The 17,575-nt window shown below is 34.7% G+C and overlaps 2 protein-coding genes across 5 annotated transcripts in view; one reads left to right on the forward strand and one right to left on the reverse strand.

Moving 5' to 3' along the window:
* shisa9a (shisa family member 9a) overlaps positions 1 to 5,731 on the reverse strand; it is a 77,329-nt gene extending 71,598 nt beyond the window's left edge. Inside the window, 2 exon segments of the mRNA NM_001013509.1 lie at positions 2,785 to 2,891; positions 4,949 to 5,731. Of these exon segments, the coding sequence (NP_001013527.1) occupies positions 2,785 to 2,891; positions 4,949 to 5,460 (619 nt within the window). The 5' untranslated portion in view covers positions 5,461 to 5,731.
* Positions 5,732 to 7,016: 1,285 nt separating this feature from the next.
* The window catches only part of cpped1 (calcineurin-like phosphoesterase domain containing 1), a 66,638-nt gene continuing 56,079 nt past the window's right edge, over positions 7,017 to 17,575 (forward strand). For 3 of the 4 annotated variants that reach the window (XR_011017333.2, XR_012387573.1, XM_073917582.1), the window contains exon 1: positions 7,048 to 7,233. Coding sequence is in view for 2 of the 4 variants with exons in the window: in XM_073917582.1 (XP_073773683.1) it covers positions 7,170 to 7,233 (64 nt within the window). In the remaining 2 variants the exon portion in view is untranslated. 4 annotated transcript variants of the gene reach the window in all.

Consider the following 17,575-nt stretch of genomic DNA (forward strand, 5'->3'; position numbering starts at 1 on the left):
TTACTGAACTTTAGTCAGTGTTTCTGTGATACAGTTTGATAAATTTTCACAGAAATCGTCTTAACCCTTTAACAACCCTTTCAAGAAAAAAAATTGGATTGCATTTCTCAACTGCTAATGTCGCTATTGAACACAATCAGTACATTTTAACACATGTTATAATTTCTAAAATATCAACCTCTACCAAATGATTGATATGTATGTTTATGGTAAAAGTACCAGAATTATGAAAAATCTGAAAAATTATGTGTAAGACCAATTAAAAAAAAAAAAAAAAAATATATATATATATATATATATATATATATATATATATATATATATATATATATATATATATATATATATATATATATATATATATATATATATTTAAAAGAAATATTTTGAACACTAAATCATCTTTTTTCTTATGACTTTAACAGTCATTATTTAAAACAGTAAAAACGAGGTCAACCATTTGGTAGAGCAGGCAGTCAAAGGGTTAATGCTGAGGTGCAGATGGGAAAAATCTCAAATTCATTTGGACACATTTTATCTTTTGTCATAAATAAAATTCCATTACTGAACAACTATGTATTGCTCTAGAATTGTTTTTATTTTAGTGATTTTAATCATCAGTTTCTAGATTAAATTTCTGACCCATTTTGGGTTACATTCAACCCAGCAGTGTAGTAATTTTTAACTAATAGTTGGGTTAAAATCACAACCCAGCATGCTGGGTTAAACTTGTAACCCAACTTGCTGGGTTAAAGTAACCCAGCGTTGGGTTTGTCCCTTTTTTACCCAGCGCTGGGTTACCAAAACAACCCAAATTGGGTTGTTTTCAACCCAGCAGTTTTTAGAGTGTACATATTTGGAATTCACCAATAAAATTAAACAACAATCGTCTAATAAGATTAGTTTCTAAACATTTAAAAAAATCAACATTTTTTCAGGTTACCTAAGTGACAGCGCATAAGCACTCGAAAAGAACGAGATCACGACACCAAACTCATTTATGGACGTGTTACACATTATCATCCTCTGAATAATGCTTTGATTGTGCTGCTCTTCTAAAGTAATTTACAACTTGGTCTTGATGGTAAATCTCCTCCAGAAATGACAGAGACTCTTTTTGTTTACAAAACGAAACTACTTTTGTTTTCAAGTGTAGTTGGTCTATTTAAAAGTAGAGCTTTCAGGCTTTATTTGGATATATTTCTCATGTCTGTGAAGCAAGTATTCGCTGAGATTCCAGTGTGTTTGTTGACCACAAAAACTGTCATTAAAGCACAAGTTGTCTAAAGCGATTGATGATTGGCTCCTGTACTAGTAGGCGGGTCTTAATTTACCACATTGACACTTTAACCCATTCAAAACTATATGAGTGTTTTCTATAGTCTTTGGCTTAGCCCCTGATTTATCAGGGGTCGCTACAGCAGAATGAACCACCAGTTACTCTGGCATTGGTTTTATGCAACATATGCTCTTACAGCAACACTCAAATCTTAATATAGAGCTATTTTAGTTTATAAATATAAAATTGTATTCTGTTGTTGGACATTTTCAATATATAGAGGTGTCACACCAAAAGACAACAAATGAAAAATGAAAATTGCATTTACTAAAAGTCACTCGTAAAATTTACATACAACTCCTTGGGAGGTAGGGCATTCTCCTACCGTGCACCCAAACTATGAAATAATCTTCCTACAAACATTAGGAATGCTGGTTCCTTGGACTGATTTGTGACATCTTTTTTATTTAGTTGTTTCTTTCTCTGTGTCTTTATTGTTTTACTGTGCTTTGATGTTTTTACTGTTTCGTAAGTGCTTTGGGTTTGAAAAAAGCAGATTATAAATAAAATGTATTCATTCATTCATTCATTCATTTTCGGCTAAGTCCCCTTATTAATCACCACAGCGGATAAACCGCCAACTTATCCAGCATTTGTTTTAAGCAGAGGATACCCTTCCAGCTGCAACCCAACACTGCAAAACACCCATACACTCTTGCATTCACACACATACAATACGGGCAATTTAACTCATTCAATACACCTATGCTGCATGTCTTTAAACAGTGGGGAAAACCAGAGCACTCAGAGGAATCCCATGCAAACATGGGGAGAACATGCAAACTTCACACAGATGTGTCAACTGACCCAGCCGGGGCTCAAACCAGCAACCTTCTTGCTGTGAGGCATTCGTGCTACCTATTGCGTCATCGTGACGCTCTAAATAAAATGCATTATTATTATTAATAAAATTAGGCCTGGTGTATTTATCAATGATTTTATGATTTTTCTTTTTAATTTATAAGAGCTTTACCTCATTGAACTATGCTTGAGACAGTCGCACCATATGAAAAAAACTATAACACAGCATTTTTTATACCAAGAGATCCAAGGAAGACAAAAAAATGTTTTACCATTTGCTCCATTTAAAATGACGACAGAACTAATTATCTTTATTTTTTACATGTGTGACAGTGAAAATGAATTCTCATCTCAACAACCTATATCTATAGTACATACTGTATGCTAAGAATTCAAAAGTGGCACAAAACAAACAAAGTTTTGCACCACCAGCAAAACTAAATATTTAATAAGTTTTACTGTATGTATCATTTATAACTACACATGTAATTCAATACACAAGTGCATTGTTTGCATAGAGGGTATGGTATATTGGGCACTCCAGCCAGGACAAACCATGCTTTTAGGCTGTTTCATAAAAATGTAGCGCACAGTTTATGCTGAGCTTGTGGGAAAAGAGAGCAAGTAGGTTACAGTCAACTTACGCATGTTGTTTGCTCTGGCCTGCACAGTGTCATAATGCTGTGTGTGCATTCCGATGGCCTCCTCGTGTTGACCCTGACGGGCTCCTTGCATGACGCTCGCAACAGCTCTGTTGAAGAACAAGCAATATTCGTTAGCTTAGTTGTATTGTGTAACCAGCCTTTGTTTAGATATCAGAGCCCAGCTGAACAGAGTGATACAGTGTCAGCAGACTGACATCTCTTTAGCTGCCGCTGTCCGTAGTGCTGATTCAAAGAGAGCAGGTTTTTCTGTGAGCTGCTCTTTCAGCAAACCTGCTCACTGTGGGCTGCGCGGCTCTCATCAGAGGTTTTGACCCACTATATCAGAGATTTACACCTCCGCCATCCGAGCTGAGTAACCAAAGGGTAAAAACTGACAACCGGACGTTATGCAATGCCATGTAACATTTTGTACAGCTCTCTCGGTTTACATGTGCAACTTAACCGTGTTTTCATGTGGATCTCTTGAGATCAGTGATTCAAGAAAGCCTTTTAAACGAGAGCTTGCGTAACACAAATGCATGAATTTAGAAACCGTAATAAAGATTCAAGGGATTGTTTTGCTCTAATTATGCATGAATATGCATGGGTAGGATAGGAGCAACAGTGAAAACACAAATTTATGACAAGCAGCGCTTCTGGCTAAAAAGCTACAGAAGGTGAAATTCTTTGTCTGGTGATTCTTTTTTTACCCTGGGAAATTTTAGCCTACAATGCCACACTGCTAAATATTGCTGGGTTATGTCAACCCAAGTTTGCATCAGATAGGCACAAAACCAGCCAATGAGCTAAATATGAGTTAAATAATTTGACATTTTGACCCAGCAGTTGGGAAGAGCAAATTCATATAAGCTACTAAACACTGTAAATCAATTTTCCGCAGGGTTTTTAACGTCCCATGCTTACCCTCTCTTACCACTTTATACTCTTCATGCAATATTATATCTATTAAGTCCACAAAAGAAAGAAAACACAATTTGAAACACATAAATAATGCTCTAAGTTGTTTTTGAATGCATCATGTCTACACACCACCCCAAACAGTTACACTGAAGCATTCAAAATCAGAAAAAAATGGACTATAGAATGACTCATGACATGCTTGTTTTTTAACATCTTCTAATTTAAAAAAGGTTTATTTAAAACCCAAGACTCATGCACAAAACATGGCGAAAGTCATTTTATAGTCCATTTTATTCTGTTTTTGAATGCTCCAGTGTAACTGTTTGGGATAGTGTGTAGACATGATGCATTCAAGAACATAGAACATTATTAATGTTTCAAATTGTGTTTTCTTTACATTATTTTATTTGTGGCCTAAATATTGACATAATATTAACCAAGCAAGTTTACCAAAGAAATTTAAGGAATATTTAGTTAGAGATTTTTAGTCATCGTTGAGTACCTTACCTAAAGTTTATAGTCATTTGCTTTCAATCATACTGTACATGAATCAGATATATCACTTTTACACACATTTTTTCAGTGTTCCATGCCAAAATAGATTCATGTTTCTCTTTGCTTTGTTGTATCTAGATTAAATCCCAAACTAAAATATTTACAATCAAATGCATTTTGAGGCACACGTGATGTGCTCCAGTCGGTTGTCTGCTTGTTTTTGAAAGCACCATGTGTGAAGCAGCCCTCTCAGCCACTTATGCTGGGGAATTCTTGCATTTAAAAACAGCAACTATGGCAATTAAATGACATCTTTGTGTGCTCTTCTAACTCATTTTTATTTAATTGTTTTAATTGTTAAAAAGTGTCTCTGTTGGCATCAATCATTCTAAAAACCTTTAACATCCAGAGACATTTTTATTCCAGTAAAGGTTCTTTACAGTGTAAATGAGTTATTTAGATTCTCAATATGTTTTTCACAGGAAAGAAAATGATTGCCTAAAGAACATGTTCCTAAAATGTTCATTAAGGAACAAAAAAGGTTGACATCACTGATTCTGATTTTAAGAGTGTTGTTTTAACTTGAGTCTGAACCTCAAATGCATGTATTTAGCAAACACGCTTACAATAAATTATAGCCTACTGTTTTGTAAGTCGCCTACATCACCAAATAGCACTTTTGCCGAAGCATTTTATTTAAATTCAAATAGAGAATGGGAACTGTCAAAGCAAAATTTCAGCTGCTTACCGAGACATGCTCTCCCTATGAGGTCTGTGAGCCTTTTCTAGTCCAAGTTTGGTAAATATCCCAACCAGTGCCATGATTGCCACTACTCCACATATTATATACACAATCAAGTTTGTCTTATCCTTGGTTGGATCGTGTCTCGGGTCTAATGTTTTCTTATACGGTGTCTGTCCTGTTAACCACACTGGTGTGTCGTAATTTTTACAAGTGCTCTGATCCAAACGAGAGTTTTTATAAGCGCAGCAAAATCTGAAGCCACAAGTGCCGCAACAGTATAAATAATTGCCTGTTTGGCAAACGAACGGCGGGTCCCATTGTCCCATGACATCATAGTAACCCCGACATTTGTCCTCGGTGTGTGGAGGTTCAGAAACGCTCTCCTCATCCCGGGACCCATTGGACCCAGAGAGCATTATAAAGCCCTCGAGCTGCTGCGCTTCCCCGTCCGCGCTGTACAACAGCACCAGAACTTTGACCAAGAAGTATTCTAACAGCAAAACTGTCCATTTCATCCTGTAGTCTCCTGGAGGCTTCCCTTAAAGGACAAAGTGAGACTGAGAATTGACTTGGTACTACCACCGACAGCAGGGCATAAATCCACACGACTGAACAAAGCCATCCGGGGAGGTTTGCATTTTCAAAGAGGTAAATTAAGACCGCAGATGTTTGGGAAGTCCACTCCTGCCGGTGTTGATCTCAATCCCAATTGTTCTGCTGATTGTCAAGTACTTTGTTGATCTGTGAAACCACTGCGCAACTACCCTGAAGGCTGTCTTTGTTTGTGATGATGACAGGAGAGCAGAGGCAGAACTGTGGAGCGCGCGCGCGGAGAGTGGGAGAGACAGTGCGTAAATGGAAGGAGGAGATATGGGAGGGCTATTGGATAAGAAGAGCTCGTGTAGTAAAGAATCGCCGTGAAAGTTGCAGTCTGATTTAAGATGGTCCATGCAACTCGAAAACGAATAGGTTACCCTTCCTCATCTTTAAATTTATTAGCAACATATCTCATTATAGGATCATAAGCAAGTCGTTGCGCGTAACTTGACCAGTGACCACCATACAGAAAATAAAGCTCATAGCCTATATGATTTTTAGTTTATTTGCGCAACGCAACACCTTTGCGAGTCTGCACTGTGCTTGACTGTAAACAAGCTTGATGAAACCAGACCATGTTACTGTGCCGTTTGAGAAAACGTTTTACAATAAAAAATATTATTCGTCTATAGGCAAGCTCGTGTGAAAAACTGAAAGGTTTTGTTTTTTGTCAAGTTTACAACATTTTAATCTATGTCACTGGTAGATGTTTTGTTTTACTTTTATTTTTTGCATCTATTTTTTAAATATCCGGTTTGACCTTTTCCAGTGTTGGGTTGTGAATGGCATAAAACATGTGCTGGATAGTTTGGCGGTTCATTCCTTTGTGGCGACCCCAGATTAATAAAGGGACTATAAGCCGAAAAGAAAATGAATGAATGAATAAATGGATGAATATCCAATTTTACCAGAAAAGACCGGCTTGCTATAATAAAGTAATTCAGATATAACATGTGAGTACTATAGCAAAATGATAGCAGAGATTAGCAATATTATAAATTATTATTGTATATTGTTATTAATGTTGTTGTTGTTGTTGTTAAATTCTAATGTAATAGAATATAATTTAATTGTACCTATATTATTCAGATGTTGTTAAAAGTAGTATAGATATGAGAAGCCTATTGCAATTATTATATATTTTATTATTACTATTTCATTATTTTAATATCATTAATACAATTATTAGTAATATTATCAAATATATAGCTAGTATATATATAAGGCCTACACCTGTGTTCTGAACTTTAAAGTTTCTTAGTTGTTGTTGTTTAACTCTTGTGTTTATATACTGGTATGATTAAAAAGCATCATAAGCACTGTTTTGTTTATACTGTCATTGTCATTTATTTTGCAATTCCGAAAATATTTCGAGATTGAGCTTTGGATGTTAGATTTATTTTGTTTTCTTGTCAGACAGTCGTTCTCTGACTCTGTTGAGTTCTCTGGAGTCCGCACATTCCCAGACATCTCTAATACATCACTAAACGCATCGATTTACAAACAGGAACTAACGATTTAGTCAGTATTAGTGCACAGAACGCCCTTATTTCGTGACCAAACAGGGAAACGAAAGTCCATAACCAGTTTAAACCTCGCTTTTTATTACTGTGTCTATCGCGTTTCAATGGCAGCCGACGAAAGCGTTTTTCTGAGGGCGAAGGACCGGAGTTATAAGGGGCTTACAGAAGGTAACGTTACAGTTAACTTAGCTGAGCTAGCTTAACGTAGATTAGAGATTTCTGTAAAACTTTTAATTATGGCAGTACGTTTTGCTTTAAGGTCTTTCATGTTTTTATAAACACTCTTTAGCTACCAGTGTAGGTCACTGAATTTTAGCAACAAGTCTTTAACACATGACATTAGACATAATAACAAAGCTGGACTGAGTTGTAGATATTTGCATTTACTCTGAGGAGCGTTGACAAACATCTACAATTCAAAATAAAGTTAATCTAACATAAACAACTTAACACAACATGATTGGGGTACAATGTGCCAAATCAGGAGACCAGACAATATCAGAAATTTACAATAAACAATAATAGACAAAATGCAACAATCTAGCAGTTTTGGTAATATAGGCTGAAAAGAATAATAGAAAAGGTGCTACACTTCAGTAAAGCGAGGTTGTATTTTCACCACAAATCTAGATTTTGATTGCATATACAACCTATTAGTACATTTAGTATAATGTGCTTCTTTGTTTTGTCCTGTCAGAAAACAGTCTCACATGGTTGCTTAGGAGCTATCATGTTTTTATAAGCTTATATTTAGACATTATGAGAACTTTAAAATCTAGTCAACCAAACATAAATTGAAAGTTTAAATAAGTTTGTTCAGTGTATATTTATTTAACATGCATATAAATCTACAACTTATTTAACTTTAAGTTTTGTAAACCAAAAAAAAAAAATCTTTGTCCTCACGTTGGTTGCCTTTTAATCTTTAAATTGTTTTCTGAAGCTGTTAGATGGCACATTTTTGCTGCCCAACACCGGTTCCCTTAATTAATTTACATTTTTTGTTTATCTTGTTAATCCTTTTAAATTAACATTAATGAAACATTTTGACCAGAATTAAAAAGAATGTTATCTATAAACATTCATGGTCATATGGCTTTATAAAATCATCACCATTAAGGGGGCATTTTCACCATTACAGGAATTATTCATTTAGTTTTTTTATTAAAAAAAAAAAAAAACTGACTAAAAGTATTTACAATTTCAAATAGTCTTTAACCTTTCGTATGGTGTTTTTCCAGTTTTTTTTCACGTGTTTTTGTGCCCATGAGCAGTTCCCCTGGTTGACTGTTTATGTAAATCCTGTCTGAAATCTTCATCGCAGACTAATTTCTTGCTTATTCTTTGCTTTGCACTGGCAGTGTTGACATCTGCAGTTTTTTTCCCCTCTTTTTTAATATGAAAAACCTACAGCAGTGTCTGTTAGTGTATGCTGTGAGTTGAGTTGATATTTTAATGCTTTATCACAGGAGGCTTTTATCTTGACTTATGATTAGGTTAGCAGTATTTGAAAGCTCTGGGAGTCATCTGAGATATCCTTCTGATTTATGTTTGCTGAAAGAGGCTTGTGCTTATCGGCTGTCATGGGAGCTTTGTCTGCTCCTCTCAATTCATGTTGTTTAAAGTTGCCTGAAAATAGTTCCCAGTCTCCGGGGACTGTACATGAAAGAGTTAGACAACAAACAAGATTCCAGGCAGCAGATGGTACATTTTAAATGCTTTTGGAGTTGGTCAGATATCATGTGTTTTTATATTATTTATTTATTTTAAGCAGGTTTTCTGCTATCCCAAAGAGATACTCGAAGTATGACAAACACTTCATCTTGTCAAAATGACAAAACGATTGAATTGAAACAGCATTGTCTATCCATTGGGATTTATGTTGAAACTTCATTGTAATATCAATTAAGATGTTGCTCTGCTCATTTAAAAAAATGAAAAGTTATGCGATTGCACAGCAGGTAATCACACAGTAAATAATCCAGTTTAAAATTTAGCAGTTTGACACATTTACTACATGTTGTGAGTAAAGGGTTTGCAAAACTGCTGTCAAATCAACAGCACAGGCAACTGTAGTTCAGTTACTAAGCAAATGATTCACATGAATAAGATCTGTTTAGCAAATCAGAAGCAAACAGCTATGAGTATACCCCTCCTCCCAAATGAATGACTTTATGAATTGGTTCTTGTCTTTAACAACGGTGTAAAGTAACAAATAACAAATACTCAAATTACTTGTAGTTTTTATAATTAAAAAAAAAAAAATTATTAGTTTTTTTTTACTAACTTTTTACTAGTTTTTCTAATTTTTACAAATTTTACAATTTTACTTATACGTTTTAAAGAGCTTCTATTATGGGTTTTTAAAAATGACCTTCCATGCAGTGTGTAACACAGCTCTAAGTCAACGAAAACATCCAGCTGATGTTTAAATCTGAAAGTGTACCGTTTTTAAAATAACTGATTTTTAAAACGAAAGAGTCAACACAGAGTCTAATAAATGATTCATTTTGTGTTTGGATCTTTTACTTGCTTGTATTGATGTCGATATGACACATTAGCTGCGCCCCAAATCGCATACTTATGCACTGTTCTACGCCATTTTGTAGTATAAATAGTGTAAGTAGAGTGTTCACACTGAAAACTCTAAAAATAATAAGAGCACTTTAATTACCCGGATGATGCACTCATTCAGCCGCTAAAATGAAGTGTGTAATGACGGACACTTCACACACTCAACGACTGCAGGTTTGCTTACGTAGCGGAAGGGGCAGACCTATCGGGCGCACATGTTAGATAACTTTATTTATTTTGGATGGTGAAAGCAAAATTCTCCTACGAGAGTGATTTAAGCGCCTCCTGGTGGTGAATGCAGTTATTCTCACGGCAGGTATTATTTGATAATTAGTTTATTTCACTGATAAAGTCGTTTATTTCACTGATTTGGCAACCGTCAAACGTCATCAGGGAAACAGTTTGAATTTCCGCTTAGTGAAAAAACATTAGTGTGCCATTTGGGACGACACTACATACATATACTATGCTGTTGAGTGTGTAAGTGTATAAGTACATAGTGCATGAGTGCATAGTGTATAGTGTGCCATTTGGGATGCAGCTTCGCCAAAAGTGAGGTGCAGAATCTGGTAAAATATGAACACGCCCTACCTTTCAAACACTAGCTGAGTGCAGGGGATTATGGGATTGATCATGATGCAAAGATTACAATCACAGAAAGATGACCAGATATCTAACTGTGGGAAATAAAGAGTTAAAGTTCATTTTCTCAACAATACTACAGTATATGATTTGCTGTGTTTGTTGCTGTCATTTTTCTGATGATTAATAGAATAACCTATCCTGCAACTTGGGATTTGTCAACCATTTTGTAAAGGAAGGATCAGCAAAGACTATTACATCTGATTCACATGGGGCTTTAGTGTCAACGCTTGATGGAGCATGGAGGGCATTTCTGAAGTTGGGGCTGATGCGATCGTCATAGCCAGTGTTGGGCAGTAGCGGCGCTACAAGTAGTAATGCAGCTAGCTTAACTACATTTTTCAGTACCGCGGTGGTAGCGTCACTACTTTCTAAATTAAATAGCTTTTCTGTAGTGAAACTTTTTTTTTTTTTTGTCAAGTTGCGCAGTAACGTCCACACAAGCTACATTTACTGATTGCGGATCAGTAAGTAATGGCACCAAAATTCACGGAGCTTTGAGGCCGGTGTCTTACCGATGAAAGTAAATCAACATGATAGCGAAATGATGAATTCTTCCTGTTTTACGCTGATCGACAATAAGCATTGGTGCTTTAATGCCTCCTAAATTTACTTGATGGAAAGATGACTGAGGGAGAGAAGACTATAGTTTACTGTATTAAAAGTTTAAGTATACTATGGTAATTACTATTAATTTGTGATAGTTAATGATACAGCATCATGCAGTGTAATTGATTAATGAAGAGTATATATTTACAATTTAATTCTTAATCCTAAATATTTCCCTTTACTATAAATTACTATAGTATTTTAAATGTGTAACCTGCTTTTATTTGGTTTTTATTTTTTGCTTTTATATACTATTTTTTGTTTCTGTTTAATACAGCATATTATTTGCAGTTAATAATTAAACTGATTGCTATAAAAATAGCTTCGATGTAGCTAAGCTACTTTTGTCTAGTAGCTTTTAGATTAGCTTGCTACAATTTAGCTTTTAGTGTAGTTAAGCTACATTTAAATAGAGTAGCTAATAACTTGGCTCACTACATTTTTCAAGTTGCTTGCTCATAGCAACGTCAGCAAATACATTTTGTCTGTGATTTTGCATAAAGATCTGATTGGCTAACGCGTCCATTGGTGCTTTAAAAAAGTTGAGAAATTTTCAACTTCTACAGTGACTGAAGCCCCTGAAGCGGTGCCGACTTATCTACAATTCAGTTCGCCAACGCTTGACGTCAACTATTCAAAGAAAATAGGAAACGTTGTCGTGTAAATGGGCTGTGAATGAATGGGACTTTGTCAGTAACTGTTACACAGTTTATATGGACCAGTTTCCTCTTCCTATAGACCCTTTAAGTGTTTCTCCTTCCTACACGAGCTGTAAGTGTGATTAATATGGTTGCCTCATTTTCTGTAGTTTGCAAAATGTGTATTTAATTGTGTGTTGTATTTGTAATTGCTCAGCATGACTTGTAATCACTTATCTATTACAGATCTTTTATGTTAAATCTCTTTGAGCTGGTTCACGTATTGCATCCAAACCACGTTGAAAATGCAACGCATGCTTCTTCCTTTAACATCACGCAAAGGTGGGGTTTGGTAACAAATAAATCGCTGAACAAATTGTATAGGATTTGCTGGGATAATTAGGTAAAAATAATGCTTATTAAAAGACAATGAAAGGGTTTTTTGACCTTACATGCAAATCAGCCAGCTGTTAGAGACCTCCAACACCAAAATATGACCTTATATAGTGCATAATAAGGGCTCTTTAAAAATGTATATTTACTTTTAAACAAGTATAATTTTATTGCTGTATTGCTTCTTTTACTGCATTACTTTCATTTAAGCCGCAGTCGCTATTTTTGTATGTTGATTTTTTTATTTATTTATTTATTTTTTTGTATACAGTGATTTGTGATATGTCCGGTAATTCCTGTCTAATCAAATCACACATAGAAAAATCAATGACCATTAAAAGTGTCAAAGAAGACAACCACTGATCAGCCATACTGTATGACTGAAGTCGCCAACTGGACTTTAACAAAAAGTAAATGCACTACAGAAAGTTACGATTTCAAATACATGCTCAAACGGCATGTAATGGGGTATATGCTGAAGCATGCTAATAGGACTTTTAACTTGCCAGTAACCAGGGTTAGGCGCTTCCGGCGAATTGAATGCCAATGCAAAATAATGCGAGTAAACAGCTATTTGTCTCGTTTTACGCTTGAGCAACTAAATAAATGCTAAAGTTTATTTAACTGAATGTATTTTAATGACATTACAACATCGATGCTGTATAAGGAACCATATAAATGGTAAAAAGTTCACAATAACAGGTCACCGGAAGTGTATCAGCATAAGAACAGCACTAGCTCGGCATATACCCTATCGGTCAGTGCTGTATAATCTTGGTTTTGCGACGCCAACTGCTGGACACTTGTAGATTGTTAGTCCGGACTGGATGTGCAGAAACCTAGAGCACAGCCAGATTATCCTGTTTCCTGAATGAATACCTTTTATGGGCTGATTCATTTTAGTGTATCATAAACAAACCATTTGGCTGCCAAATGAAAAACTTTTATGGGCAAGTTGTGTTACTGAATTACATGGTCATCAAGTGAATAGCTATTATGAGCAAAAATGTCAGTTATCTTATATAGTCTGCTCCTTTTAGCCAATCAAAACATTGGACAGCCATTACATCTGACTTGTCAAATAAGAGCATTCCTCGAAATACTCTTGTGCGCTTGTGGTATTTTTTTTTTTTTTTTTTTTAAGTAAATCAAAAAATACACTATGTCCTATGTCCTTTATGAACCTAGCCACTGAATGACTTTTAATAACCAGTTCTTTTAGTGAATCAAAAACTGCATAACCATTGTCATCCAACTCCCAACTAAAGACTTTACAAAAAATGTTTAGGTGAATCAGAATCATACAACAGAACCTGTGTAATATTCACCGACAAATGATATTTATGAACCGGTTTTATGAATAACTTTTATAAAATTGTTCTATTTTGCACATAAAAATATTAACATCATACTCCAGAACTACTGTCTTGTGCCTGCCATTGAATAATCAAACAGTTACACAAGCGCTGAACGATATATCGTTAAAGTGATCATCGGTATCGCAATGTGTGCATCTGCAATAGTCACATTGCATAGATATGCAATGTTGAGTTGGGATTGCTGCTTCAATGTTGATGCAGTTTAAACACAATGGGTTAAAATTTCATAATTTGGATGTATTTAAGGCCTGAGAAAGACTAAAATGTTCAGCGCAAAAAAAAAAAGAAGTTTTTTTCAAGAACAATTTTACTGAATTTATACAATGAAGACTTTGTAATTTAATTTTTACATTTACATGTACAAAACCATAAAGCATGCACGGCTTATTTCAATGTTATTTTTGCTTTATTGCATTTATTAAATGCTTGTAATTTGCCTATTACATATTTTGCATGATTCACTCCCCCTACACAGAATCAACTTAATCAAAATGACTAATTCTCACTATTAACTAGTGGCTGATTAGCATACATGTTATTGAGATATTGGTTGCTTTGTATTACTTATAAACTACATATTCTGCATGATCTTATTCTACATCCCTGATCCTTCCCAATGCCTAAAATACCCTAATAACCATTAATTAGGAAGTGAACATCATAGTTAATTGTTTGCTAATATCAAGAATTGAATCTTAAAATAAAATGGGACCTTAATTTTCAAATAGTGCTATTCAATCATTTGGTGAAATTGTAAATACATTATATCACAATGCATATTGCAGAAAAACAAAATATTGCACAGTCAGATTTTTCCAATATCATGCAGCCATAACTTACAGCTTGCAATTAATTGCACTCCTTTTTTTCCTTTTTTTAAGTTGTCAGCCACTGTCAGCATTTTTGATGATTTTTACCAAAATTTTTCACCCTCAGAAAACTGACTTTAAGGAATATAGGACCATATTACACATGAAATAATGCAGCATCTGCTTTTAAACAAACAAAATCCATTTTATTAAAATAATGGTCATATAAATAAAATCAACCATCAAATATAAACCATTTAAAAAAAGTTTTTTTTCCTAAGTAGTTTATTTTTTATATAGTATATAATGCACACACACAACTACCTCCAGATTGATGGGGACGGATCCTTTCGCTCTGGCAAGCTCTGATAGTGCAGATACTATAAGCCATAGGAATGTTTACATGCAATCTGATCTACGCTATCTGATTGTCTTATATTTTACACCCAGGAGGCCCATTCTCATACAGGATTTTCTTACATTCTGATAACTCATTCAATCATACCTGTCAACATTGGGATGTGGAAATAAGGGATCCCAATTAAATAACAGAGGTGTCACTTTAAAAATGCTCTCATAATGAAAGCGTTTGATTGTTTTCCTAACTGTGTGTGCTCATTGTAGAAAAAACTTGTGTTTAAAAAAAAAAAAAAACTCACTCACTCAAATCAAATTGTGTGAACATTTATTTACATCTATGTATCGTCTGACAGTCTTGTTTTAAAGGACTGCATAGGGGGGTTGATGGCACTTGTAATGGAAAAGAAGAAAATCCTGCCATTTTTATATTTATTTCAAAGTGTTTTCATGCCTAAATAAAATGAAAGCTCTGAAAAGATTCACCTTTAAAAGCAAAGGGCGTCCCCTGGTGGTTCGGTGGTATGGGTTGCATATAGCGACTATTGGCTCTTTAATGATTATTGCCATCCTTCATAGAAACATTGGAAAAACAAAAGAAATACGGGAAAATACCTTTACGGGATGATAGTGGGATAGTAAAATATGGGGGAATCCTGGGAAAAAACATGAGGGTCGACAGGTATGCATTCAGGACATGTGCAATGGCTTGCCTTACTGTAATATACCTCAAATGTGTCAAAACGGTTGTTGCTAGATCAGATATGGTTGTGGCCGGAGTTAACCAAAATTATTTATATTATTTATTAAATTTCCCATGAACTGTATTTTATTAATATCTACCCCACCCCCACCCTATACCCAACCATCACAGTAACAGAAAAACAGTAGTTGTATCCAGGGATGGGCAAAATACATTAAAATGTATTTTAAAGTAAAATACCAAATACCTCAGTTTTATGTGTATCAAAATAAACTACAAAATACAGCAGCCGCAACAAGTATCAAAATAAAATACTGTATTTTGTATTTTGTAAATACTACAAAATACTTTTACAAGGGAACATGACATTATTTTTGCAAACCGTCAGTTAATAGGCATGTTGGATAAATCCCTTCACCATTAAACTGACTTAGAGAAGTAAACAAAGATTGATAACAACAGCGTTGTATAAGCCAGCTTCTCTGCACCTCATCACCTTTACTGTAAGAATAAAAAATCAATCCAAACTTGTTTCATTTTGATTTTAGTATAGATTTTGTACAAATTTCATACAGAAAGTCCTGTTTTGAAGATAATGGGCTTCTATTATTCAGATTTTCCACAGAATTCGGCAGATTTCTGAAGATTTTTAGCCCATTATTAATTCTGTTTATTTACTTGAGTAAATGTGTAAATCTGAATTTATTCAGTTTTTATTCAGTAATTTATTATTTTTTATTTAATATATTAAGGTTTTAGTTATGATACTCAGTTGGATTCTCCTAAAATAATTCTGCAGAAATCCGCAGATTTTTACCAAAATTCTCAGCAGAAATAACAAAAAACGTCCGCAGATTCCGTCTGGCCCTAGTTATAGGTGTGCTTTGAGAATAAACCAATCAGAGTCTCATCTCCCATTTCCTTTAAAAGTCAGTTGTGTCGCGCCATAGCGCATTTGCTATTTACATGACGGATTTTGTAGGTTGAAAAACTGAGCATTTCACTTGCAAGAAAACAGTTAAACAGAGCATCTACAGCGTGAGAATGAGAGATAAGCCTCCTCATTGTTTACTTTCGCTTTCACTTTGTGGATGGGGAAACTTGTATGCACAGACATCCATTAGCCTATAAATAATTAATTTTGTTTGCTAAGCGCAAAGATTTGCACATATGAGCGCAAATGCATTTGCTATTTAAACAGCGTGGCGCAAAACGTCAAAACGACTCTTGCACCGTGCCACATTGCACCGGGTGTATAATAGGGCCCAATCTCTTTAATCACTGTAAAAAACATTTAATTCAGATAATGAGTTGAAATATAGAACTAAATGTCTTTATTGTGAAAATTACCATCTCTTAAAATTCTTATTTTTCAAAATTTTTGCAATTGTAATAATCAATACTCAATGTAAAATCACGAGATCTCAAAATAATTGGGAGTTTTTGACCAGTAGACTGGAATATTATTTAATATTTTGTTGTGTACTGATTAACTATGTCAAAGTTTGTAATTAACTATAAATAAGCACCTGTAGATCGGCTGGCATTTAAAACAGCCAATTTATTTGTGTAGTTATGGCCACTGTAGGACTTTTTTTATTTTGTTTGTCCCATTTTCCCATCTGATTTTGACCTGCTTGTGAATTTACCCTTGCTGTTTGTCTGTTGCTTTCTTTATGTGTGATGCATAATTTCCATCCCTTCTCCAAGCATTGATCAACATCTTCAATATAAATCAGATTTCTGTTCTGATCTCAAGCCTAGGCAAATAACTGAGAAAGCACCAATCTGAGGCTGCATCTTTATGATGTCATGTAGACTTCTTACAAAGTATTTTACAGTATTTTAAAATACAAAAATACTAGACACTAAAGTATTTTGATTCAAAATATTATATTTTCATAAACCCAATAAATTATCCAATAAATTAAATTTTTCAATGTCTACCCCCACCCCAACCCTAAACCCAACCGTCACAGTACTGTAAAAATAATAATTATTGTTATGCAGTGTCATAAAAACTTCTGCTCCTATATATTGATGTGCATATTGCACTTCCAGCCGGCCGTGTATCCTATCTAGACTTTACCATCAAAATCGTGCAAATGGCAAGAAAGTGTTCTCTGTAAATTGATGAGTTATCTTGTCAATGATGGAAAGAGTTAATAACTGTGGTTACTGGCAAGTTGTTCATACATTATAACAACGTGTAGCTAAGATGAATCAGAATCCTACATTTCCTTTGGCTGCACTCCAGGATCAGGAACCGATAGAAATCCTCTATTTTTTCTGTAGCTCTTGAGGCTTGAAGCTCTGTCAAAATTCTCCTCACAATCTTGGAGTAAGCGAGTATAGTGGAAAGCAAAGACTAGACTTGTGTGATGTTCCCAGCAGGGGCATCGTCTT

The sequence above is a fragment of the Danio rerio genome, chromosome 12 (assembly GCF_049306965.1).
Source record: "Danio rerio strain Tuebingen ecotype United States chromosome 12, GRCz12tu, whole genome shotgun sequence".
Classification (NCBI taxonomy): Eukaryota; Metazoa; Chordata; class Actinopteri; order Cypriniformes; family Danionidae; genus Danio; species Danio rerio.